Here is a 24,932-nt window from a genome sequence, read left to right on the forward strand (position 1 = left end):
GAAACTCCATCTGTAATTATTGCCACATGTGCTGTAACAGACTATTAAATTGGAATTACTTCTACTTAGCATAGGAGCATATGTTGCAAAGCAAAATTTAAGCAAAAATCAGATATTATGCTGGCTAGTTTTATGTCTTCTTGACACAGGCTAGAGTCATTGGAGAAGAGGGAGCCTTAAATGAAAAAATACTTCCATAAATATGCTATAGGCAGACCTGTAGGGCATATTCTTAATTAGTGATTGATGGGGGAGGGCCTGGACCATTGTGTTCCAGGCCACCCCTGATCTGATGGTCCTGGATTCCATAAGAAAGCAGGTTGAGCAAGCTACAGAAAACAAGCCAGTAAGCATCACTCATCCATGGCCTCCACATTTCTGCTCTGTTTGAGTTCCTGTCCTGGCTACCTTTGATGATGGACTATGATGTGGAAGTATAAGCCAAATAAACCTTTTCTTCCTCAACTTGCTTTTGGTCATGATATTTCATCATAGCAATAGTACTCTTAAGTAGGACAGATATGAACACAGAAGCTATGTATAAGTAAATACAAGTTAAATAACTATTCTTTTCATAGCTACAAAAATTCACTTGGAAACCATGTACAGAAATTGAGAAAACTGGTTGCTAAGTCCTATTCCAAAAGCCTTCATCCCTAGCTCACTGAGAAAGGAATAATTAGATTCATCACTCTCTTGTTCATTCATTAATTACCAAGTATATACTGAGAACTTACTATGTTCCAGCTTAGATGTTCAAAGTACCACAATGATTGTGGTGGAGAAGATTTCTGGTGCTTTGTCTTTCACATCCCAGTACTTAGCTATTGCTATTACTCAATGTGGATGGTGCTCTGAAGATTCCTTCATTGGAAGCTTTGTCTGTAGTGTGAAGGTATTGATTGATATGGTAAAACATTAAGAGGCAGGACCTAGTAGAAGGCCATTGGTTTATGGGGGACTTTGCTGTCACTAATGGATTAATGCTGCATACTGAGAGTTGGCAGGGTTTGGGGGGGGGGCATGGTTGTCATAAAAAAGCCAGTTTGATCGTTCCCTTCATGCTTGCTTCTTATTGTGTCAAATGACGTCTTTCTCCCTCTTCAAAGTGCTCCTGAGCATCATATTATCTTCCATGTTCTGATGTATCCAGAAGGCCATCACCAGTTTCCCAAAACAGGGACTCCCTGATCTTGGACACCCAGTGTGCAAAACTAGGAGCCAAATGAACATTTTTCTTTACATATCAGTATATTATGATAGAAACACAGAACAGACTAAGGTATTTTCTCATTAGAACAAAATGACATAGCACAGTAAATTTAAGCAGTACTATCTTGGACTGCCATGAGTGACATTTTTCTGAGTTGGGGGACTAAAATGAACCTGATATTTTTTATGTGTGTCTTAAGGAATTTGAAAGTGCGGAGGCATACAATAAAATAGGTCTCTGCACCGTTTGTCTGTTGTCAGAGTGTAGGAGACAAGCTCAAATGCCCTGGGAAGCTTCAAGTAATACAGTCAGGTGGCTTAGGGGCTCTCCTAATTATTTAAGGAGCTGGCACACCTATTCAGCTCTTCTATGAAGTCTGAGTTGTTATTCATCAATTCCAGCAACTCACCGACAGTGACTTTGTATCCCACACAACACAGGTTCACCCTTTCTTGTCCTCATTCTCTCACAGTTACAACACATACTTTTTTCTTGATCATGCCCCTTCTCTACACATCTTTATTTTCACAGGTTCTCTTCCATTCTGGCCCCGAAGAAGAGGTTTCTTAAACATGACATTTATTTTTCCTTGAAGCTCAGCCAGTAGATGTCTCCGTTACTCTCTCATAGCTAAGACCTTCCTTAGCAAGCCAGGTTTAATCATTTCCTTAACCGACAACAAGGAAGGGAATTTGATAATTTGCCTAAAAAAATGAGCAGATGCTGAGAAGGACACGTTTCCATCCTACATTCCGTCCCCCCCAGTTTCAGTCAGAAATGAAAACTACTCCCTTCTCCCTCTTTTCCAGGCGAAAGAAAGGGCTGGTTTAACTAAGCAAGCAAGATGCCAACAGCCTCCTCCTTCTCAGTACGTCCAAGTTTCCTTCGCTCTCAGCCACCAAAAGCGCCGCTTCTCCCCTCCTTTCCGCCCACTCCTCGCCACCCCTGCAGGTTTCCGAGTCATCAGGGAACACGAGTGGGTGAAAGCACCCGCACCGCCGCCTCCTCCTCCGCCTCCTCAGTGCGCCTCGGGTTCAGCACTGGACAGCTCCCGCCCCAGCCAACAAATGGCAGTCACCTGATTGACAGAGGCGCCGACCAAACAGGGCACAAGACGACTTGAAGCCGCCCTACAAGGGTTTGGTTGCGGCCAAGCTGTCTCTTTAAACTGGTTTCAGCGGAGAGCAGGGAGAGGCAGCGATGTGGTTTGTGGCCAAACCAAAAGGCTCCAGTTAACCAGCTGCCTGGCTGTCTGGACTCCAGAGACACGAACGTCTTCAAAGAAAACCCTGGCTCCTTGGGACTCGCCGCAGCGCTCGCGGCTTGGGTCTGTGTGCGCGCTTCCATCTCGGGGCGAAGGGGTCCAGGAGGGGCCAGAGCCCGGAGGCGGGAACGACCTGCCAAGGGTGAGATGATGGAGCGGCGTCTTCGGCGGCCGCGGTGGCAGCATCAGCATCAGCAGCATCAGCAGCAGCTCTTGAACACACCTCAATGAGAGCGGCGGTGGAAGCGGCTGAACAGAAAGACGTAAGCGGGCTAACTATAGCTGCCGGGGATGTAACCTGTTTGGCTAAAGGCTGCGAGGTGCGTAATCCCGACCCGACTCATTGTGGAGCGGGCGCAGCCAGCACTGCCACAGGTGATTTGGTCTGTTACGGCAGCTGAGCCAGCTGGGCCAATTTCAAAACATTCTTATTTTAAAGTCCATCTGGACTGAGCGCCACCTGGAGAAGGAGGAAGACACCCCCACCCCAGTAAAAGTCTTACTGGTGATAAATTGAGGACCAAAATTTACAAAGTGACTCCTCCGGTTACCTTCTCTCTTCTGTGCTAGACAGATGGGAGCCATGGCTTACTCTTTACTTCTCTGCCTCCTGCTCGCTCATCTGGGATTGGGAGCGGTTGGCTCCAGCCTCGATCCTCCGGGACGGCCGGATGCCCCTAGAGAGAGGACCCTGAGGGGGAAGCAGCATGGCCAGCAGCTGGCACGAGCCTCTGCCCCGGACCCCTCTACTCCCTGGAGCCGCTCCACCGACGGCACCATCTTGGCACAGAAACTAGCCGAGGAGGTGCCCATGGACGTGGCCTCTTACCTCTACACCGGGGACTTCCACCAGCTGAAGCTAGCCAACTGCTCCAGCCGCTATGAGTTGGCGGGCCTGCCAGGGAAGTCACCGGCCCTAGCCAGTTCCCATCCCTCGTTGCATGGGGCGCTGGACACTCTGACACATGCCACCAACTTCCTCAACATGATGCTGCAAAGCAATAAGTCTCGGGAGCAGACCGTGCAGGATGACCTGCAGTGGTACCAGGCTCTGGTGCGGAGTCTCTTGGAGGGTGAGCCCAGCATCTCCCGGGCGGCCATCACCTTCAGCACCGAGTCACTGTCAACGCCTGCCCCGCAGGTCTTCCTCCAGGCCACCCGCGAGGAGAGTCGCATCCTGCTCCAGGACCTGTCCTCCTCCGCTCACCACCTGGCTAACGCCACCGTGGAGACCGAGTGGTTCCATGGGCTTCGGCGAAAGTGGAGGCCCCACTTGCACCGCCGCGGCTCCAATCAGGGGCCACGGGGCCTGGGCCACAGCTGGAGGCGTAGGGATGCGCTCGGTGGGGACAGGAGTCACGTCAAATGGTCTCCACCTTATCTGGAGTGCGAGAACGGGAGTTACAAGCCGGGGTGGCTGGTCACTCTCTCTGCTGCCTTCTATGGGCTTCAGCCTAACCTGGTCCCGGAATTCAGGTAGGGAGAGGGGAAAAGGGCACAAGCAGAGTCTTCCTTTGGATTTGCAGGTGGGCATTCAGGGAAAGCACACTTGTCCGTGATACTTAACTCTCCAGCCTTGGAACAGAGTCTGGGGCTAAAGGATGCCCAGGCAGGCTCATGTGGGGAGGGGGTGGGAAGTGCCCGGGTCTGTCTGCTTCAGGCACTTACGGGAAGCTTTTCCCTGGTGTGCAGGAAAGGTAACACTTGGCCTCAACCCTCCCATAGCACAAGGGTGGTGTCCCCGAACTTTGGGGGTGCTTGGGATGCGCTCATCAGGCAGAGTGGAGAACATCAGATGAGAGGGAGAAAAAAAATAATAAAGCGAGCCGCAGGGAGTGAGAATTCCTTGAATCCGCCACTTCGGGGTAGCCTCAGCCCACTTCCTGTGAGTGTAGTCTGGAGCGCAAGCCTGCTGTTAGTCAGCTACCGGAGCATGTAATTAAACCTGTGCCATCCCCTGGGCAGTTCTGGCCACTCAGCACTGAGTCACTCCGGCAGCAGAGCCATCTCCAAGATCCAGACTTGGCAGTTTGGTCAGAGTGCTCCTATTGGCTTCCTCCTCTCCTAGTCATCGGCTTTCCTTCCCTGGTGTCTTCTTCCTCCTATTCCCTGTTAGGCACATCTGAAGGTTCTCTGCTAGAGTTGGGGAGGGAGGAATCTGTTCTACCCAAACAGAAAACTGGGAAGAAACTTCAGCATCTCTCCCTGTGGCATTGGAGGAAAGCTAGCATTTGCAAATTAACACTGCTGTCCCTCAACCTCATGGTGAGGAACTTCTAGAAGTAGCTTTTTAGGAATGGATGCAAGGAACGAACAGAAAAAAGAGAGGAGAAACTCCATAATGGTCCTGGAGAGAATTGCAGGTGGATGGGATCTGCCACAGGGCCTCTGATGGGAAACTCTGGAAAGAAGGGAAGGGAGATTGGAGTTGCTTTTATTTATTTTTCATTTAACCTTTTGAGGACTCGGAAAAATTCAGAAAACGTGTGTGTGTGTGTGTGTGTGTGTGTGTGTGTGTGTGTGTGTGTTATTTACTTTTGCTCTAGTACTTTAGGGACAGGATGCTGACATGCTAAAACACACCAGGAAAAGCAAGGCATGAGCAATCAGTGAGTGCCAGAAGCTTGCCTTACCATTGCCATTTACTGTAGAACTGCTTCAGATGTGTTGTTTAACCTCTTTGGGCCTCAGGTACTTATCTACCAAGTGAGAGAACTGAAATGGATTGCCTCTGTGGAATTATACAGCGGAGAAATTCTGTATCCTCTACTGCCAGCATCACTTGAAAGGGCATAAATGAAAAACCCCCTCACTTCTTTGACACTGCACATCCCCCCATGTGTGTTTATGGCTTTTTAAAAGGTCTTATCTTCAACTGCAGAAACTTTCCCACTTTCAGGATAACCTCATTTCCTCCTGATCTTTCAGGATCCTCTTAGTAAGAGCTCAGACCAGCTTTGAATCTTTGCCACACCGTTTTCCCAGAAGAAGAGAGCTCAGCAGATGCCACTTACAGCCAACAAAGCATGGCCTTTGGATGATCCTTTTCAGAGAGTCTCAGGACCAGCCTCTCTGTCCCTTCTTTTCTTTCTCCCTTTCTGCTCTCCCCCATCCCCTCTCTCCCCTCCCCTTCCCCTATTCCCTCTCTCTTATTTTTTTTTCTTGATGTTAGGCTCTGTGTTAATTGCTTGCTGTGACTATCTTGGTAACTTTTCATAGCAGTCTTCTGCTATGTGTTATTATTGTTTTCTCTACTTTTCAGTAAAGGAACCTGAAACACAGAGGGGTTAAATTTTGTGGCTGATTGCACAGATATTAAATAGAAGAGTCAAGATGAAAGCCCACTTTTGCTTTTAACCAGTATGATAAGCCCTGTTTCATGAAGATGGCTTAAACCAGGCAGCTAATGCATATGAATGAGAATGTTTCCAAGGGTCAGATGTGGGACCAGGAGGAAGACCAACTGGTTTTAGAACTGTTTCTCTCTTTCCCCCTTTCTTTTCCTCTTCCTCTCCTCCTCTCTGTCTCCCTTTGTCTGTCTGTCTCTCTGTGTCTTTTTTATTCATCTCTCTCCTCTCTCTCTCTCTCTCTCTCTCTCTCTCTCTCTCTCTCTCTCACACACACACACACACACACACACACACACACACACACACACACACATTGGGGATGTAACCTGGGGCACAGCAATGCTAGCCAAGGGTTCTACTACTGACTCACATCACCAGCCCCTAGAATCATTTCCCCTACCATCAGAAAATCTATATTGTCTCAATGTACCCAGTGCCTTCAGCCAGCCAAGGGGAAAGGCTGTGAAGATACGAAAGGGTCCAAGCTTGGGAGAACTACGCATTCCTTGACTATGCCCAGTAAAAGCTTGTTTTCCTAAATGTTTTCATAGCTGCCAGTGGTGTTCTTCAGCTAAGGTACAGAGCCCGTCCTTGTGTGTCTGGCTGCCTACAGAAGCTGACCTGTCCCAGTGGATCCATAAAGAGCAGAATCTGCTCTTGTTAGCCCCATCTACTCCATAGGTGTACTACTCCACCCTCCACCTGTATTGGAGATGTAAAGAAATGTTCTCTGCAGGAACTAGAAGAACTATTCCACAGATCAGGTGGTTCTACCTGTTGTTTCCCAAGGATGCAGAACTAGACAAGAAAAGGGACTTATTCAAAAGTCATACACACAGTTTGTAACAACAATAGAACTGGGCCATAGGCTTCCTTTCACAGTTTAGAAATACGTATTAGATATACCTACAGCATGTTTTGCAGCTCCATGCATTGAAGATGGAGTAGAATAGGAACCCCTTTTGCTAAATAAATGCATAAACATCTTTCTGGTGGTGGCTGGAACTGTTCAGTACTCAGGACTGGTATAGGATATTTAAATCATTATCACATAATGAGTGCAAGTGAGTTCCTTTGAGATTTATATTTTTTTGTAGTTGTTTTGTACTGAATGTTAAACCCAGGGACTTTCATGGACTAAGTAAAGTGCTCTACCACTGAGGTACACCGCTGTCCAGGGAATTTTCCATTTTTGATGAGATGAAGGGAATTCAGGACTAATTTGGTTTTATCCTATTTTTCAGTTGTGGAAATTGAAACACAAAGATCTAAAGAAACTTCTCAGAAGTGACATAGCTCTTCTGTGGCAGTTCAGAATGGATGGGACCCTTATTTGTTGAGCACTTACTATAGGTTGGTTGCTATATCTGAACAACTGCACTTGCTTCTTAAAACTATTCAGTACTTACAATGTCAAAAAACTTGAGTAACCTATTCAAGCTGTGAGCTGCTCATTAAGGAGCTCAAATCTGATTTCTACCACCCACCCATGATGCCTGTTTAATCTCTGAGTTAACATACCATGCTTTCAACCTTTTCATTCTCCATTGTTGATTTCACATTTTTTTTACTGTTTGTTTAAAAGACAGTATTTGCTGGAGTTAATGTATTTGCCATGAATAAGTGATATACATTTATTCTTGTTGGCTAGTCATGCAATGAAGTATACTGTGTTATATAATAATAAATATAATAAAGTTAGCACTTGGCTTCAGTTCCCACTTTTGTCTCTAGTCAGGCTACATCACCTGTTTAGGAACTAATTTCTTCATAATTAAAATGTAAAATGGGCCCTAATAATCTTTGTGATGATCTACTTCTCTACATCTGTGATAGTAGTTCCTAAGTGGCTTATGCAAACAATGGACAAGTAGCTTTGGAAGCTGGATAATATAGACAAATTCAGAACTTGGAAAAATGATATTGCCATATCATGATCATTTACTCACATTAACACACATAGAAAATCCAATCCATGTGTACAATGTTAAGAGTTTAAACTAATGGAAAAGAAAACTCTGCTTCAAAATAAGACCAAGTGTGATTTGAGTTTCCTGGTCTTGAAGGATCTCTGAAATACATTAGAACCCAGTTTCAAGTTGTTCCACAGCTTTCTAACCCTAAAGTCTCCCTCAATCTCACACGTCCTGAAGATTACCAGTGTTTTCCTGTTTTGGGGCTCCACATCTCTCTAAAGAGCTCTAGTTTCCATTTATCACTGTAGTTGTCTGTAAACTATTTAGGGGAAGTATTTAATTTTTGTGGTCCCAGAGAATCTTGCTATCTTCTGGAAAATGTGTTTGGATGCAGAAGTGGGACACACAGCTAAATAAATTGCAAGAAGTGAAGGTTCTGAAAATTGCCTACGCTCTAGAAAGGGAGCTAAGGCCCCTTCAGAATGGGTTTTTACAGCCGTAACTTCTGCATGAGCCAAGTGTTATTTTTAACTTCAGAAAGGTTCTGTGGGCTAGACAGTGTCTAGGTTGAAAGGCTCTCCTTTTCAGTCTTGAGTGCGATTGGATGTGACACACACTGCATCTTATGATTATATTTTAATGTCCTAGCATGCCACGAGGTATGTGGTTGATGGGATTTTGTGCTTAGCTGGTCAGCAGCAGCAGAGTCTGATCTGTTTTCTCTCTTTAGTTCTAGCTTGGGGTGTGAAGGGATATTCAAGCTGAATATAGCACACTGGAATGCTGAAACCTCTGGCAGCTTGAGGGTTGTTAGGCACAAATAGGAAGCTTACTGGGGTTATGCTTCAGAGAGTCTGAAGCCAATAGTTCTTCAGCTTTCCCTCAGCATGGGAATGGCACATGCAGCAGGGAAGCTTGTTTTGTGGGTCTTTTAGCCTTATCTGCCTTTTAGCTTTTAGTAACAATTCTTTTCTATGTGTAATTTCTACTTCAGCAGGGCATTTGTTCATTTAACTGGAGTTTATTCCTATAGGAACAACCTTGATCTATAGAAGCATTTAGGTAGACGGCTGTTCCATGAAATATATTTTTGAGTTAGAAGAAGATTAATGATTTAGGCTGGAAGTCTTTTACAGCCCTTCTCACTTCCCTTCCTAAAATGCCAAGTCTAGTACAGGGATGGTGATGGAATTGCTTATTTATACCTTGGACTATTTTACAGTGCCTCAAAGTCATCACAGGATTTCTCTAGTTTATTACAGTAGAGTTTGTGGAAAATACACACTGGCTGATATAGACTCTAACCCCAATATTAGAAAACTTAACCTATCTTCTTTTGTTCAAGAGGGGCAGTCTCTCTCTCTCTCTCTCTCTCTCTCTCTCTCTCTCTCTCTCTCTCTCTCTCTCTCTCCCTCCATACCTCCTCAAGATACATTATCATTAAATGAAATGCCTATTTCAAAATAAACTAAGCCAGTTTTTCTTACTCATTGTAATGCCTGTTATAATTTGCCCCACCTAAAAATATAACAAAAGCAAGGCAGTATATTTTTAATGTTTTTCCAATTATCAAAACACAGAATACCCATAACTTAAAAAAGACTGTAGTTTCATGAGTTTAACCTTTTTTTTCACCATTTATACTTTATGTGCATGTTGCATCATTATGGGAAGACTTATATACATTAACATGACATATGACTCTTGGAGAGAAAAAGATGTATCAATAAATGTATTCTATCATTTCTAAGATGTTTCATTCTGACTTTTTAAATGTTTCTCAAACCAAAATGAATTTTACAATTAGGGGCCTATCATTTTCAATTGATATTCATTTTCCTTTGTTGGTACAAAGTAAAAGAAACTTCATCTTAGAATCAATAGCATCTTACCTTTGATGAACTTGGATACTGCGAAAGGGGAAAATACATTCCAAGTTCTCTCAAAAGATAAAGTTATATCATCATTGGTAGAAAACTATGCATGTATGCAACATGAAATACAGATCTTCCTCAGCACTGTATGAAGACTAGAATGCCATACATCTTCATCATAATTTTCTTTAAAATGATGAGCCAGGCACTGGAGAGATGGCTCAGCATTAGAGCATATACTGGAGGAACTGGATCTGGTTCTCAGCACAATGGCTGGTAATTCCAGCTGCAGGGGATCCAACATCCTCTTCTGACCTCTGTGAGTACAACACTCCTGTCAACATATATACATAATTAAAAAGCAACAATGATGAACTACACTAAAATGTGTAACCACATTTTCTTCCTCACATATATGATGTTACATACTGGGCCAGAATCTACAGAAGCTTTCAGAATAGGTTAGGGAAGTATGATAAAAATCTTTCCCATGCCATCTGGCCAAGCATTTCATTCACACCATGGGAAAATGCCCTAAACGCTGAGGAGAAAAAAAAAATGACCACCAGGAGACTAAGTGGGAGGGAACAGGAATATCTTGTTTTTTCTAAAGTGCTTCATTTTTTGTTGTTGTTGTGTGTATGTGTATGTGGAAATAAAAATTTCTTGCTTAGCAACATAATGAGTTTTGGTCATTGGGAGTAAAAAAGAATTCCTGTAGAGATGAATATTTTCCCTTTATTTTTGCCTGGGATAAAATGAAGAGTTTAGCTTTTCAAATGTTTGATGCCTCAGCCTGCTGTGTAGAACAGGGTTTCTTAATTCTGGCACCATTGATGTTTTAGGCCTTATAATTCTTTGCTTTGGGGCTTGTTTTTAAGGATTTTTAAGTCTTTAGCATTACTTCCGGTCTCTACCCATTAGACCCAGGGGCAGACACCCTTGGTTGAGAAAGTGCCTTTTTGAAAGCCACTAGTGTAGAGAGGTGAGTATGACACATGGCATCCCACATATCCTGAGGCTATACTTTTTTTTTTAAAGGAGTCTTCTTATATGTATACACACATAAACACGGGTATACATGTATGTGTGCATGGTTATAAATGTGCATGCAGAGATAAGTAGATTTCTTTACTTACTCAGTTAAAATATAAGATTATAAAAGAACATGACTTGAAATTTGATGATCAGTTAAGTAGCAATTTAGACTTCTATAAACCCAGGGCTCAGACGATCTCAAAGATTCCTGGCAGATTCTGTTGATAAGCATTGCTTTTCTACTTAGATGTTTTATATTCAGCATTTCCCATTAAAAGATGTGTTTTGAAAGGGTAGTATGTGTGTGTAAGAGTACGTGGGTGAATAGAGAACTGGGGCATAGGAGGGAGGGGAGAAGACGAGGGAGACGAAACCACTGGAGATGAATAAGCAGATAAAAAATGATCAGCACGAACCATGCTGGGGTACTGTTTGAGAAGTTTCATAGGTGGATGAAACTGAGCTATTCTTCCCTAGAAGGCAGTGGAAGAACCAAGTTCCTGGAGATTTCATCATTATAAAGATAAGTTGCCCATGCTTTCATTTCAGGAAGTTTGAGCTATTATTAGGCTAACGCAGAGCTTATCTCATTAAAGGGACATTAATATCTTAAAATAGTTAGAAAATATTCTAGGCAAGAGCTACCAGTCAGTGATAGAGCTACTGCCTCGTATGTTCAAGGACCTGAGTTTGACCTCTAGCACTGTAATGTATATACTCCTGTAATTGTTTGTCTCCTAAGGGAACTGCTCAGACAGCCTGCATCCTAGAAGTATGAGGATGCTTTGTACCTCTATATCCAGTGCCTCCTACAGATGCTTTGCATATTTCAGAGACACAGCATGGAGTAGTGTCTAGGAAGAAGGATTGGGGATAATAAACCTAGGTTTGAATCCGAGAGTTTTCAGTTCACTTTTTTGTGACCTTGGGCAGGTTATACAATCCCTCTGTGGTTCAGTTCCCTTATGTAAAAGGTTTAAGAGGTAGGATATCCCCTGTTGTCGCAAAGAATGAATAATCTATCTATCTATCTATCTATCTATCTATCTATCTATCTATCTATCATCTAATTTAGGAATTTTTATTTGTCTTACTATTCATTTTTAAGATAATATTTTAGATAAAACAAAATCCCGATCTCACTGACTTTTTTGGGGAATGAGGGCACATAGTTAGCAAACTAACAAAATTAAAATAATAACTCTGGATAAAAACAAGTGCCATGAGGAAACAGTACTCTGATACAGAGTCTCAGGTACGTTATACACTGTACCACTGGCTCCCTGATCCAAAGGAAATGAATAGGGGAATGTGGTTAAGAATGTCTGGAAGGTAGAGTGGGATCCATGAAAAAAAAAAAAGGCTGGGAAAAATTCTTGTTAAGGGATGAGCTTAACTGAGAAAGGAAGGATGGGAAGGAGATGTGACCATGCTGCCCAGGAGAAGGAACACCAACGCTTAGTGTTGTTTGCCCAAGATTGGCTTTGATTTATCCAGAAGAGTTTTGGTATCTTCTGTCCTACTATAAGAGAGTCCAATCTAAGAAGCAGTCTTGAACAAAGGCCACCCTGTTTATACATGAACAGCACAGAAAATATGACAACAACAAGGAATGAAGAACTTTTGTCTTAATCAATCTTTTATAGGAATCTCACAAGGAAGAAAATTACTTTTCTGGCCTTATTGCCTCAAAACAGCATACAAAGCCACAATGAGATCTTATTATTCTATGCTAGTATGTTGCTTCCAAAATATTGCATGTGTATAGGAGGGTGGGGGTCAGGGGGTCTTGCTTTCAATGACTCGCTGCTTCCAGAGTGTGGTCTTAGATCTGGTTACCACCTCTCTCTCTCTCTCTCTCTCTCTCTCTCTCTCTCTCTCTCTCTCTCTCTCTCTCTTTCTCTCTCATCTTGCATTGTTTTGAGTCAGAGACATTGATGGGCCACAAAGGAAAAAATAGGGAACATGGTAAAATCAAAGCTGTGCCTTCAGCTAGCTGAGCTCGTAGCCAGGGATTACATTGGGAGTCCAAAGCATAGTGAGACTGATTACAATGTTTTTCCTAGAAGTCCATTAAATCTGAACAGTCTGAGTATACAGTATGTAAGCAGAATGAGTACATGGTTATAAATGATCTCAAAGCCCATTATTAACTTGGTTGCAGTTGGGTGAAAGTTTGATTTGTAAAGACGAGCTTTTAATAGCTTTTCTCAGAAAAAGACATGCGCACAAGGAGCCAGTCTTGGAACATTCAGTTCCAGAGGGAAGAGTATCAACAGCAAAGGCCCTCAGACAGGACAAGGCAGAAAGCATGCTGAGAACTGGAGGAACACCGGTGTTACTGGAATGTAGACAAGTGGATAACGTAGCACAAGATGATGGTAGGGTACACAGACGTTGTTGCACGAAGGAGCACAGTTGTAGCAGTGATACACAGATACATAAAGTCTTGTAGAAGTCATGGCTCACAGAAAGCAGTAGGAAAATCCTGAATTGTTAAGCACGGAGGCCTTTTCTCTTCAAGGGAAGAAAACAACTGATTGCTAGTCACTCGAAGGCTGGAGTGAATATGACCCAACAAGCTAGTGATCTTTTGCTATTCTATGGAGCCAGCCTCCACCCAAATCCCCCCAAATGCTGAGCATTGCTTAGGCCCTAATCCTGAGCTTTGTCTTTCAGTGAATAGAACCCATCCTTATGAAAGAAGCCCCATGTACTTTGCATCCCACACCAATAGCATCCAGCCTTATGCTTATAACAAATCCCTCCTCCCTACCACTTATCCTGAGCACTCTGTATTGGACAACAGGACTCATTCTTATTGTAAAGGTCACAGATGCTTTGCTTTAGAGATGCACTTTGCAAGGGACTTTTGATGTAGCCACTGAAGCTTTGTCATGATAACTGTCACGTGGAGACTTTCCCCTCAATTTTTACTCTATTTAAACATGTATGATAAATAAATGGTGAGGGCAGACTCTGGAAGTTTTTGACCCAGTGCCTGCTAAAGTAGTGCTAACCTGAGTTTCATTCTTCACCTAAGAGGGATCATTTCCCTGCTGACCGTGACACTTGTAGGGACCCCAACAATGAAAGATATAAGGTGTTTCTGTTTTTTCTATTCTTGAATGTGGCTATTAGACAATTAGAAATATAGAGAAAGTAGGAGTTAAAAAGCCAGAATCACTTTTAAAACTTTGGTGCACTTGTTGCTTCCAGGCTCAAGCCTGTAAGATACAACACTTCTTTTTAGATACAGAACCAGAGGATACAAGGAGAGGTCCAGTAAGGTGGGATAACGTCATACAGGTCCCTGACTGCCTTCTAGCTGGCCCATCTAGTCAGTGGATTGACTTTTGAGGTGACATCTAAGATGCTAAGGTCAGAGGCTGCTTGAAGAACAGCTGATGAGAGGCAGAGAGCCCTGAAGCAAGACCATGAGCCTTTGAAACATGGATTTGGAGGTAGAGTTAGGAAAAGATGTATAGGTAGACATGTTTATTGTGATCGATACCAGTGAAATCAGGCTTCCTTCTTGGGGCTCTTAGTTTCATGCGTAATAGAATTTAATTTAGATGGACTCAAATGGAAGCTCAAGGACAATTTTATTTGAGCTTAAAAGAAAACCCCCAGATCAGGCAAGCTGTAAATCTCAGCATCTGCCTGGAGAAGGAGAATAGAAGAGAAGGAAAAACAGCAACAGTAGCCTGCTGTTGGAATTGCCACATGGCAACAGGCAGCGATATGGTGGGGAGGAGGCCTTAGAGAAAAAATAGGGAAGCCCAAAGTATCATATTTAAAGGTCTGGACAGTATGTGAAACAAAAAGACAGGGCAAAGAAAAGAGAATGCTTGTAACTTTTTGAGTCAGAACTCAGAAACATGGGCATGCCCAACAAACATCATGGCAACCTCATGGTGGCTTGTAGAGACTGTATTGGGGGCTGGTAGTTTGGGGAAGGAAAAGTATAGTTTCTTATTAAAGGAATAAATATTCCACCCATCTCTTTAATGCGGCCTAAAGTGAACACATCTTCCCAGGGATGTTCCTTCCTGAGGGATGGTTCCTTAGACAGGTCATTGACTGTCCAATTGGAATGTTAGGTCTCCACCCAGGCCAGGAATTCTATTCTTTTGACCAGGAGTTTTCCCTTAATGGGACTTTATTGCTATTCGAACATGACTATTAATAATAGGAAATTGAAATGATAGCTTTTAGGAGTAAACCCTCATTATTATTTTTTTTCAGTGTGACAAATTGGGTTAGCTTCTCTGTGCTTCCTGCTTTCCCTCTCCATTGTTTTATTAACTATATTTTAAAAATATTTTCAGCAGGTTACTTTGGATTTTACATCTATAAATTTTAGTATCTTCTGCTGTTTTTCTTTCTTTCTTTCTTTGGCCTCCTACTCTTATTTATTCTGATGTAATTAACATGGTTCTTTTATAAACATTTTCCAACTTTAATTTTTACATTCTTATCCATATATACAATGTATTGTGATCGTATTGGCACTCTTTGCATCCCCCTCCTGCCCTTATTGACCTCCTCCTTCTTCCCAGGAAGATTTGTCCTGCTTTCATGTCCTTTGTGTGTGTGTGTGTGTGTGTGTGTGTGTGTGTGTGTGTGTGTACAGATCTTGTGCAGATAACCAGCCAAAGCTGTTGTGTGTTCATGACTGTGATAACCACGTCATATCCAGAGGGTAGCCTATTGCAGAACTCTTTTCCATCTTCCAGCTCTTCCAGTCTCTCTGCCCCATATTCCACCACACTTCCTGGGCCTTAGGGAAAGGGCATAGATGTCCTGTTTAGGGCTGAGTTCTGAACAGTCCCTTATCAACAACACTTCAACCAGTTATGAATGTCTGCACTAACCATTATCTACCACAAAAATACCTTCAGTGATCAAGGCTGAGAACACTCACCAGCATCGTATTTTACAGTAAAAAATTGTGTGCTTCATTTTATGACCTCTAAGAACTGAAACTTGGGCCATTTAAAGAATATGCTAAAGTTCTAGTGGGTCATCATTTTCTGAGATATCTACTAAAAACTATTCTACATTTAGTTGGTATAAACGTGCACTTAGAAACTCACCATGCAGCCAAGGCTAGCCTTCACCCCAGGATCTTTTCCTGCCTCAGCCTCCCAAGGGCTGGGGTTATTGGCCCATGCCATTAAACCCAGAGACTGCTTAAATTGCCTTCTTTTTTCACAGTAAAGATGCAAAAATATATTATGTGACCCTAACTGAATCTAGCCTCTTAAATTCTTGTTTTGTTATAGGAAACTCATGTTTGTATTGATGAGTCTTGCTTTAGGTCTCCTGCAGAGTGAGTTATGAAAATCTGCTCAAAACATTGACCTTTTGGTTTCCCCCAATAACTATCCCATAGAAATATCTGTATTTCTTCCCCTACCATGAAAGCATCTTCTCCAATACTGCCCTACCCACCCAAGGAAGCATGTGTAGAAGGCAAAATTTCTGATCTTTCTGTGTCTGAAACTATCTTTGTCTTCATGAATGACTGATTAACAGAATACAGGAATAAAAGTTCAAAGTCACTTTGCTTTCCAAATTTTAAAGGCATCGTTATGCCACTTTTGGTACTCACTGGTCCCACTAAAAGCTTTGGCACTAACCCAACAGATAATACTTTATATAACTAGTATGTGTGTATAAACACACACACACACCACACACACACACACACACACACACACACACACACACAATCTCTTCCTTTTCCTCACCAAAACTTTTTTTTTTTTTTTTTTTTTTTTTGGTTTTTCGAGGCAGGGTTTCTCTGTGTAGCTTTGCGCCTTTTCCTGGAACTCACTTGGTAGTCCAGGCTGGCCTCAAACTCACAGAGATCCGCCTGGCTCTGCCTCCCGAGTACTGGGATTAAAGGCGTGCGCCACCACCGCCCAGCTCCTCACCAAAACTTTTAAGATCTCCTCTTTTCCCTGGGGTCAGAATTGGAGTGCTGATGCCCTCAGATGGGTTTTTCTCATGCCTTGGCTTCACTACTTAGTGGCCTTTTTAGATTTGGATTTAGAAGCACAGCTTACAGTGTTGTCTGCCATCAGTTTTCTCTTTCTGTAACTCCTGCTTCTTTTGCATTTGGCCTCCTGGACTCGTTTCTGTATTTCCTGTATTATTTTCATTTACTTATTTTTAAAATTAGCTTACAAAGTAACACGTTTCCTCATCGTAGTGGGGTTATTGGTTCCTCCCACCCGCCCCTCTTGCTTCAACCCCATTTCTTCCCCAACCTTCCCTCTTCCATTTTAGTATCTCACGTGTCCTGTTGTTTCCTGGCCTCACTTTGGTCTCTCTCGTGCACTTTCTAGTTTTCTGATTTCTACCACATTTCTACCCTTCTATCTGCACATACCACACAATGAGAAGCTAGAAGGGGCATACGAGAGAAAACATGTGGGTTTTGTGTTTCTAAGCCTGGGTTATCACACTTAATATAACAAAAACTGGCCACAGAGTAGCAGCCCACAGAATGGGAGAAAATGATTTTTCAGGCAAAGGGTTAATATCTAGAATATATAAAGAAGTGCAAGAATTAAACATCACTCCCCAACTCCCAATCAACCAACAGGCCAATGTACGGAACAGATCATTCTCAAAGGAAGAAATACCAAAGGCCAATAAGTATTTTAAAAAGTATTCCATATCTTTAGCCAGTTGAGGAATGTGAATTAAAACTATGTTGAGAGTCCCTCTCACCCCAGTCAGAGCGGTTCCTATCAAGAAAGCAAAGGACAGGGAGGGAGGAAATGGGGAAGGAAGAAGCTCATACTCTGTTGAAAAGAGGCAGACTTGTGCAAGCACGGTGGAGATCAGCAGGCGAGCTTCTCAGCAAACTTAAATTCCAACTGCTGTTTGAGCACTGTGCTTTAAAACACGTTTGTTTACTTGGTTTGTATGCGTATGTGTATGCACACGCAGAGGTCAGAGGGCACTTTGCAGGAATCCAGTCCCTCCTTCCACCACGTGGGACCTGGGCTTTGATCTCAGATCATCACGTTTGGCAGTCGGCAGTTTTGCCCGCTGAGCCATCTCTCCAGCCCAATATCTGTATTTCTTAATTATGCTCTCAATTCTATTTCATTTTCTTCACATTTTGTGAGATTTCGTTTTTGTTGAATTATGCTATCTTCATTTTCATATCATTTTTAGTGTTCACGAATACTTCCTTCTGCCTAATTATTTCTTTTTCATAACTGTATATTCATTCTCATAAGCCCCCTCGAGGCTGGTAATTAAGATGTCTAAAAATTCTTTGTTCCCCAAATGATCATTGTTCTTCCCAGCTTCTGATGTTCAGCTTGTTCTGGTCCAGGCCTCCTCTTCGTGTTTCTGGTTTTCCTGGAATATAGTCCTTAGCTGGTCATTAAGTGCTTGACTGAACTTGATCAACTTGGATGGCATGGATTCCTGTAGCAGATGGGTAACTGAGTTTCTTGGTGTGCTGCTCTTGAATGTCAGACTTCATTCACTTTATGGATTTTGAAGAGGAAGTTGGCAATTTCTCCCTCCTTAGACCTTTATCCTGGGAGAACTAAAAGTCATTGTAGGGGCTTCAGCTCCTTGAAAGCATTTCTTTCAACATCTGTATGGAAGTTCTTTGCTTTTAATTTGGAAATAATGCATCAGTGCACAGACACAGAGAGGATGGCCAACCCATGTCATTGTTCAAATGCCTTTTAATTAATGGCCTTATTTGTACCTTACTTTTCACTCCCCTCTTGACACTTGGTGATTTTGAGCTTACACTCCGTCTGCAAGATTATTTGGATTAGGAGTTCCCACCTGTGCTCTGGCCATCCTAAGCTTAACTGCCTCCATTTTTGATGCATCATTAGCACAGTCCTGGAGGAACCTGTCAATTCTGGGCTCTAATGTTTTCACCCACTGTGTTGATTCTGTCTTGTACTTAATTATTGTCATTACAGTTAGATGGAGGAGTAGAAAAACACATGCTCAACTCATCATTTCCAACAAGAATTCGAGCTTCGGTCTTTTGACCAGCATGCTATCAGTATGAAATCACATTCTGCCCTTTCACATATAGTATTGGGAAAACCATTTTCCCTTCTTTGTGTCCTAAATTTCTTAACTGCTGTTTAGGAAGAAAAATGTCCATTACTTATTTCACAATACAAGTCGGGAAGAATAATAGCAAATGCAGTTTCAGTGAGGATGTCCTTAACGATGTCTTGCATCATGTCTAACACATACTAAGCACATTCAAATAATAACTGAACATTCAGGGCTCAAAAATAGACAGCAGACATTGAGTTTACATTTGGGCATCTAACCAAAATTTCTCATTTTAAAATCTAGTGGGAAATCATTGTTGTTGGCCTTACTTTCTGTTATTACTTATGGACCCAGAAGTGTTCATTCACATAAGCTATCTCTCTTACTGTGAAAAGTTACCCTGTAAAACTGACTATATATGTAATATGTATATGTAAAGAAATGCTACTTGGAATTTAAAATCTGTACATGTTATCAGCTGCATAATTTGACTTTAAGACCTATATGACTAAATGAGAGAGAGAGAGAGAGAGAGAGAGAGAGAGAGAGAGAGAGAGAGAGAGAGGAGAGAGAGAACAAATAAGAAAGCAAAATACCTAAATATGTCTTCACTTAAATATTGCTAATATTCACAAAAATGGCAAGTTTAACTAAATCACTATGGCATTTCAAGTTGTGAGACAGATGTTATGTATTTTAAGATAGATTACTGTGTTTGCGTTTGTTTTTGCTGACAGACTATGTCTTGGTCCTTGTTTTTTCCTCTTCCTAACTAAAAAAGTAACTTTGGACATATTACGTAACTTTTCTGGACCTTATTTTCCTCATCCATGAAATGAAAAGTGTCTTCTCTCACAGGACTACTTGAATGAAACAAGTTAGTAGAAGTGACTTCTCCACACCCAGTAATAAGTGGCCACAGCCATAGAGATGCTATAAAGAACACTGTAGGTGTGTTTGTTAAACCATAGCTCAGAGTTATTTCGGTGAAAATAACCACAAAATGAAGCATTAGTCAGCTCCCTCTGGAAAGGCAGCAGACTCAAAATATCTTTTCGGCAGACAATCATCTATTATCAGACAGTAAAGCAGAGAAATTTAAAAAGATGCACCACGTTTAGCTTTGAGAGTGTCACTCACAGACATTCCCCAATGCAGACTATATTTGTGGATGCAGGCTTGATGTCTGCTTATACCTGAGCTGACTTCATCTTATATTTATTGGCTCTCATTAAAATTAAACAAGTTATCTTTCTTTTCTATGTAAAATGGACAGAGCTTCCCAAGGAAGCCTTGACCTGATTGTCAAATAGACTTCCCAGAACACGCAGCTAGGCAGATGGGGGATGCGTGTGCTATGGGAAATGTTGGCAAGCTGCTCCGGACATGGCTGCTGCAAAAGTGATGTGGGGGAGGAGAACATTTTCTTGCTTCAAGAAAGAGTGCTGTGTAATTCTTCTAGAGATTGAGGAGGAAACGGAGTCTTTCACATTGTGTCACCACGACAGTATCAAGTCATGATTGAAACTATGGGCAGTCACACTGTTGGGAAACAGATTTAAGCTAACTTCTGACTTTACTTGGGGAAGATACTTTAATTATTATTATCTAATGTCCTAGAGAAAATGACTTTAAAATAGCTCTTAAATTTGGTCTTTTAAATAAGCAGATATGCTTGGGTAATTATTTGTTCACTGTTGTAGAGATGGAGGAGGCAGAGATGAACTTATGGTCTTATGGATGCACAATGGGCAAGAGGACAATGACCATTTACATTCATTGCATTCAGTTATCACTGGACCCGACTGTGCATAGTTGTCAGAAGGTCCACAGTCATATTAATGTTATTATTAACATAGTGTTTGTTGTTTGTTCACACAGGTCCAGTTGAGAACTTAGATGAGACTTAACATCACAGTGACAAAGCAATTTCTACTGTGTCGCTGTTTCCTTCAGTCTCCTTTGTTTTATGAGAGCATGCTGAGAGTACTTCTACTCAGGTTGCTGAGTTCAGTCGCTTGCTCCCTTGTCCTGACGTTCACTAAATGGGCTTGGTGAATAGATGGAAGAGATTCACTCTGGGACCCAAACAAATTCTTACAAATTCAAGATCTTAAGAGATGATAAGATCTTAAGATGACAGAAAACAAATGATGTGATGACTAAAAGAAAGAATTTGGAACATCATAAATCTTCTACTCCAGAGAGCACATAATGAGTGAAATAAATATTGTTTAGTGTAAGTTGAAACCAATTTTTTCCTGTAAAAATATGTGGTTACTTAGAAATTGTAGAAAAGAGTGTTCTACCAAAGGAACAAATATTTTGATCACCCTCAGTCTTAATGGTAAGAGATAATCACTGATACATTTTGGTATGCATCTTTTACTGAAAAATGTATATACTATAATATTCTAGTTTTCTGGAAATGCACATCAAATCTTCTGTACAGTGCTTGGAATTGTGTTTCTAACTCTTCAGATCTCATGCAGCACTATTGTTAATGGGTGCGTATTTGAAAATGGATCCTAGGTTTACTAAGAATGCAGACTTGATTTCTTGTGGTTAAACAACTTATTTGCCAGAAGTCAGCGCAATTAACAGGCACTTCGTAAAGATCCTATGCAAATCCTGTCCAGACTTTACTTGCAGGTGAATAAGTCAGTTTGTTACTGTTTTATCAATGCTGAAGATGGCAGGAGGCTCCTGCAACAGAGAGAGGACTGGTCAAGCCAAGCTTCCCAGTTCTCATTCTGAAGAAGTTCAGGATAATGTGGAAGGGCCCGTGATTGACACCTCCTCATGTAGGGGGTTGCATTGTATGAGGTGAATTCTGAACCTAGGGATTTTTATAAGAAGCAGAAGAGAGCTTGCTCTTTGGTTGGCAGGAGTCGTTCTTATCTTGCAAGGTTGCTTACTGTAGAGCACAACCCTAGAAACAGCCTAAGTGGAGAAGTCAGGATTTTGCATTTGGGGCATGTCCAGCAAGATCCTGGCTTCTCCCAATACATCTCTTTTGCTATATAAATATTTGATTGGTACACCCAGACAGATTTTTTTCCTTATTGTTGCTCTACTATTATCTTTGGGACATTTTGTTTTATGATGTTGAATTGCATGATAGAGGTTGTATTGCTACTAGCTTGACTCTGTATAATTCTGTTTAAAGAATCAGAGGAACAGGGATGGAGTGGGAAAGCAATGAAAGAGATACCATGATAGAGGGAGACATCATGGGGATAGAGAGAAACCCAGTGCTAGGGAAGTTGTCAGGAATCCCCAAGGATGACCCGAGCTTGAACTACTAGAAATAGTGGAGAGTGTGCCTGAACTGAACTGGCTTACCCCAGAGATCAAATTGGTGGATACCCTAACTGTCATCACAGAGCTTTTCTTCAGTGACCGATGGAAGCAGATGCAGAGATCCACAGCCAAACACCTGGCAGAGTTCCAGGAGTCCAGTCAAAGAGAGAGAAGAGGGATTCTATGAGCAAGTGCCTGAAGATCATGATGGGGAAACCTGCAGAGATAACCAAACCAAACTAGTGGGAACTCATGAAAGTTGGATCAATGGCTATGGAGCCTGCATGGGACTGGGCTAGGCCCTCTGCATGGGGAGACAGTTATGTAGCTTGATCTGCTTTGGGGGGCCCCCTGGTGGTACGATCAGAACCCATCCCTGTTGCATGAGAGGGCTTTTTGGAGTCCATTTCTATGATGGGACACCTAGTGTAGTCTTCAGGCAGAGGATGAGCCTCCTCATGGGAAGCCTTGCCTTCTGTGTGTGGGGGGAGGGATGGAGGGGGTTTAGGAGTGGAAGGCTGGGGGAGCGGGAGGAGGGAAGGGGGATCTTTGATCGGTGTGTGGAATGAATGAATATCTAAGGAAAAAAAAAGAATCAAAGGTGCAGTTGGCAGAAAATGTAGGTTTTGGTTCTAAGAGGAAGTGGTATTTCCATCTGCAGGACTTTGGCAGACTCAAATGGTTGTATAAGAACTCACTTTTCTGGTCCTGTTGTCTGAAAATTGTTAGCTGTTCTGTGTGTGCGCACATGGGCATGTGTGTGTATGTGAATGTTGGGGCCGGAGATCTATGTTGGATGTCTTCCTCTATCACTCTCCACCATACCTTTTGAAATAAGGTTTCTCAATGAACTTGGAGCTCTTGGCCAGGGAGCTCCAGGGATCCTCTCATCTTCACCCCTCCAGCACTAGGATTAAAGTTGTGTATTACCACACCTGGCCCTTTACACAAGGCTTGGAAATCCAAAGGCAGGTTTTAATGCTCGCATGGCAAACACTTTGCCACCTGAATTATCTTCCCAGACTCTAAGTTATTAACATTTGACGTTATCTTACTTAGCACTTTTAAGCTATAACTAAGACAAATATGTATTGCTGGTGGTATTAAATATGGATTGGTAATAAGTGCCAAAGTCCTTTTAAAACTAGAAAGGACTCTGTAATTAGGAGAATTAATTCAATTTTGTGCATGTGACAGGGCTTTGCCTTGTAGCTTTGGTTTGTCTGTAATTCAGTGTGTAATCCAGGCTGGCTTGACTTTGTGGTGTGCTTCTGTATTAGCTCCAAGTGTTAGGATTACAGGCAATGCATTACCAACCTTGGCTAGAAATATAAGCTACAGTACCTGGTGTACCCAGTTCAACAGTGCACTGTTTACAAACCATATTTACTTTATTAGCCACAGAGTCTGTTTTTTGGCCAGGCCCTAGTAACCATTATTGTTTTAATTGATTTTTCATTTTCTTGCATGCTAAGTTAGAAATGACATTCAATTGTGCATCTCTGGTGATTGTTCTGAAGTTATTTTTTTTCTTAATTTGCTTTAATATTAGCAGATGCTTTTACTAGAAGTGGAAAATCTTGAAAAAGAAAAATTCTGACTCTTAATGACTGCATTGTAATTGTAAGAGGAGGGAAGGCAGGAAACAGGACCTGCAGAAGTCAGTTGGCAGTGGAGAAGGAACAACTGTATCAGGGATGCTTCTATGAAAGAATGAGCAAATAGCTTTCTGTGTACCCTGTATTTTTCTGCATGAACATAGGATGCTTTTTACCATCTACCTCTTCAGCAACACCAGTATCTTCAGGAGAGGCTTATTCGTTCTGCATGAAACATTCTCACCCCCTCTCTCCTCTACCTATGCATGTATGAATGTATGTATGTATGTATATATGTATTAATGTATAGAATGGTGCTGGCAGCAAGAACACTCAGCAGGGGGTGGCCTCTACAAGCTGTATCATTAGGTAGGCCCCAAACCTACTTTCACCTTCAATCCCACCAAAGCCTGCCAATTTTGTACTGCTTGGTGAATGTGGCACGCGAGGACAGGTCACTTCTTATTTTCTTTGGGCATCTCTTTCCTTCATTGGTAATGTATAAATTCTGTAGAATATCATTTTCTAATCATCTTTAATCTTCCTTTGGCTTACTACGTTACTCTTAGGTCTACACATGATTCTTTCCTCTTATAGACAAACCCTTAAAAATGGCCCTCTGCTTCCTGCATGGGCCACACCTATATACTCCAGCCCTCGGACAACGCCTCATCTGAGGACTGAAGGAGAGCACAAAGAGGCAGTGTTACTCAGCAGTGGCTGTCAGAATGCCAAACTCCTCCAGCGCTATACCAATGACCTGCCCCTACTGTGCAGCTAACACTACTTCTAGAGTAGTCAGTGCTCAGTGAATTTAGCCTGGTTAAAATTTATTTTGACTTCTGGTTCTTTCTTCCTGCTGTACTGTGTGATCTGGTAAAGAACAGTTCCCCATTCTGTGCCTCTTTACCACCATCTAGTATACCGCAAGTCATCCCTACCATGAGCCTAGAAAGTCAGGTGATTGAATGAATATTCTGGCAGGCTTACAATGATGTGATCTCTCCTGAGCTAAGTGGAGTAGCTGGGATACAGGAAATGATTAAGATGTTAAGTTAGATGTGCAGGGTTCTTTTTTTTTTTGTTTGTTTGTTTTTGTTTCTTTTGAGACAGGGTTTCTCTGTATAGTTTTAGTGCCTGTCCTGAATCTCGCTCTGTAGACCAGGCTGGCTTTGAACTCACGGAGATCCGCCTGCTTAAAGGCATGCGCCACTACTGCCTGGCCAGACGTGCAGTTTTGAGTACCTTATCTAACAATTCCAGAAGTCATTAACTTCAAGGACTCTACTTTTTTTTAAAATCTGAGAAATGGAGT

The 24,932-nt window shown here is 42.2% G+C and overlaps 1 protein-coding gene across 1 annotated transcript in view; it reads left to right on the forward strand.

Moving 5' to 3' along the window:
- Positions 1-2,044: 2,044 nt before the first annotated feature.
- Positions 2,045-24,932, forward strand: part of Gpr158 (G protein-coupled receptor 158) — a 376,347-nt gene continuing 353,459 nt past the window's right edge. Inside the window, exon 1 of the mRNA XM_059263676.1 lies at positions 2,045-3,953. Coding sequence (XP_059119659.1) covers positions 3,052-3,953 — 902 coding nt within the window. The 5' untranslated portion in view covers positions 2,045-3,051. The remainder of the gene's footprint in view (positions 3,954-24,932) is intronic.

The sequence above is a fragment of the Peromyscus eremicus genome, chromosome 5 (genome assembly GCF_949786415.1).
Source record: "Peromyscus eremicus chromosome 5, PerEre_H2_v1, whole genome shotgun sequence".
Classification (NCBI taxonomy): Eukaryota; Metazoa; Chordata; class Mammalia; order Rodentia; family Cricetidae; genus Peromyscus; species Peromyscus eremicus.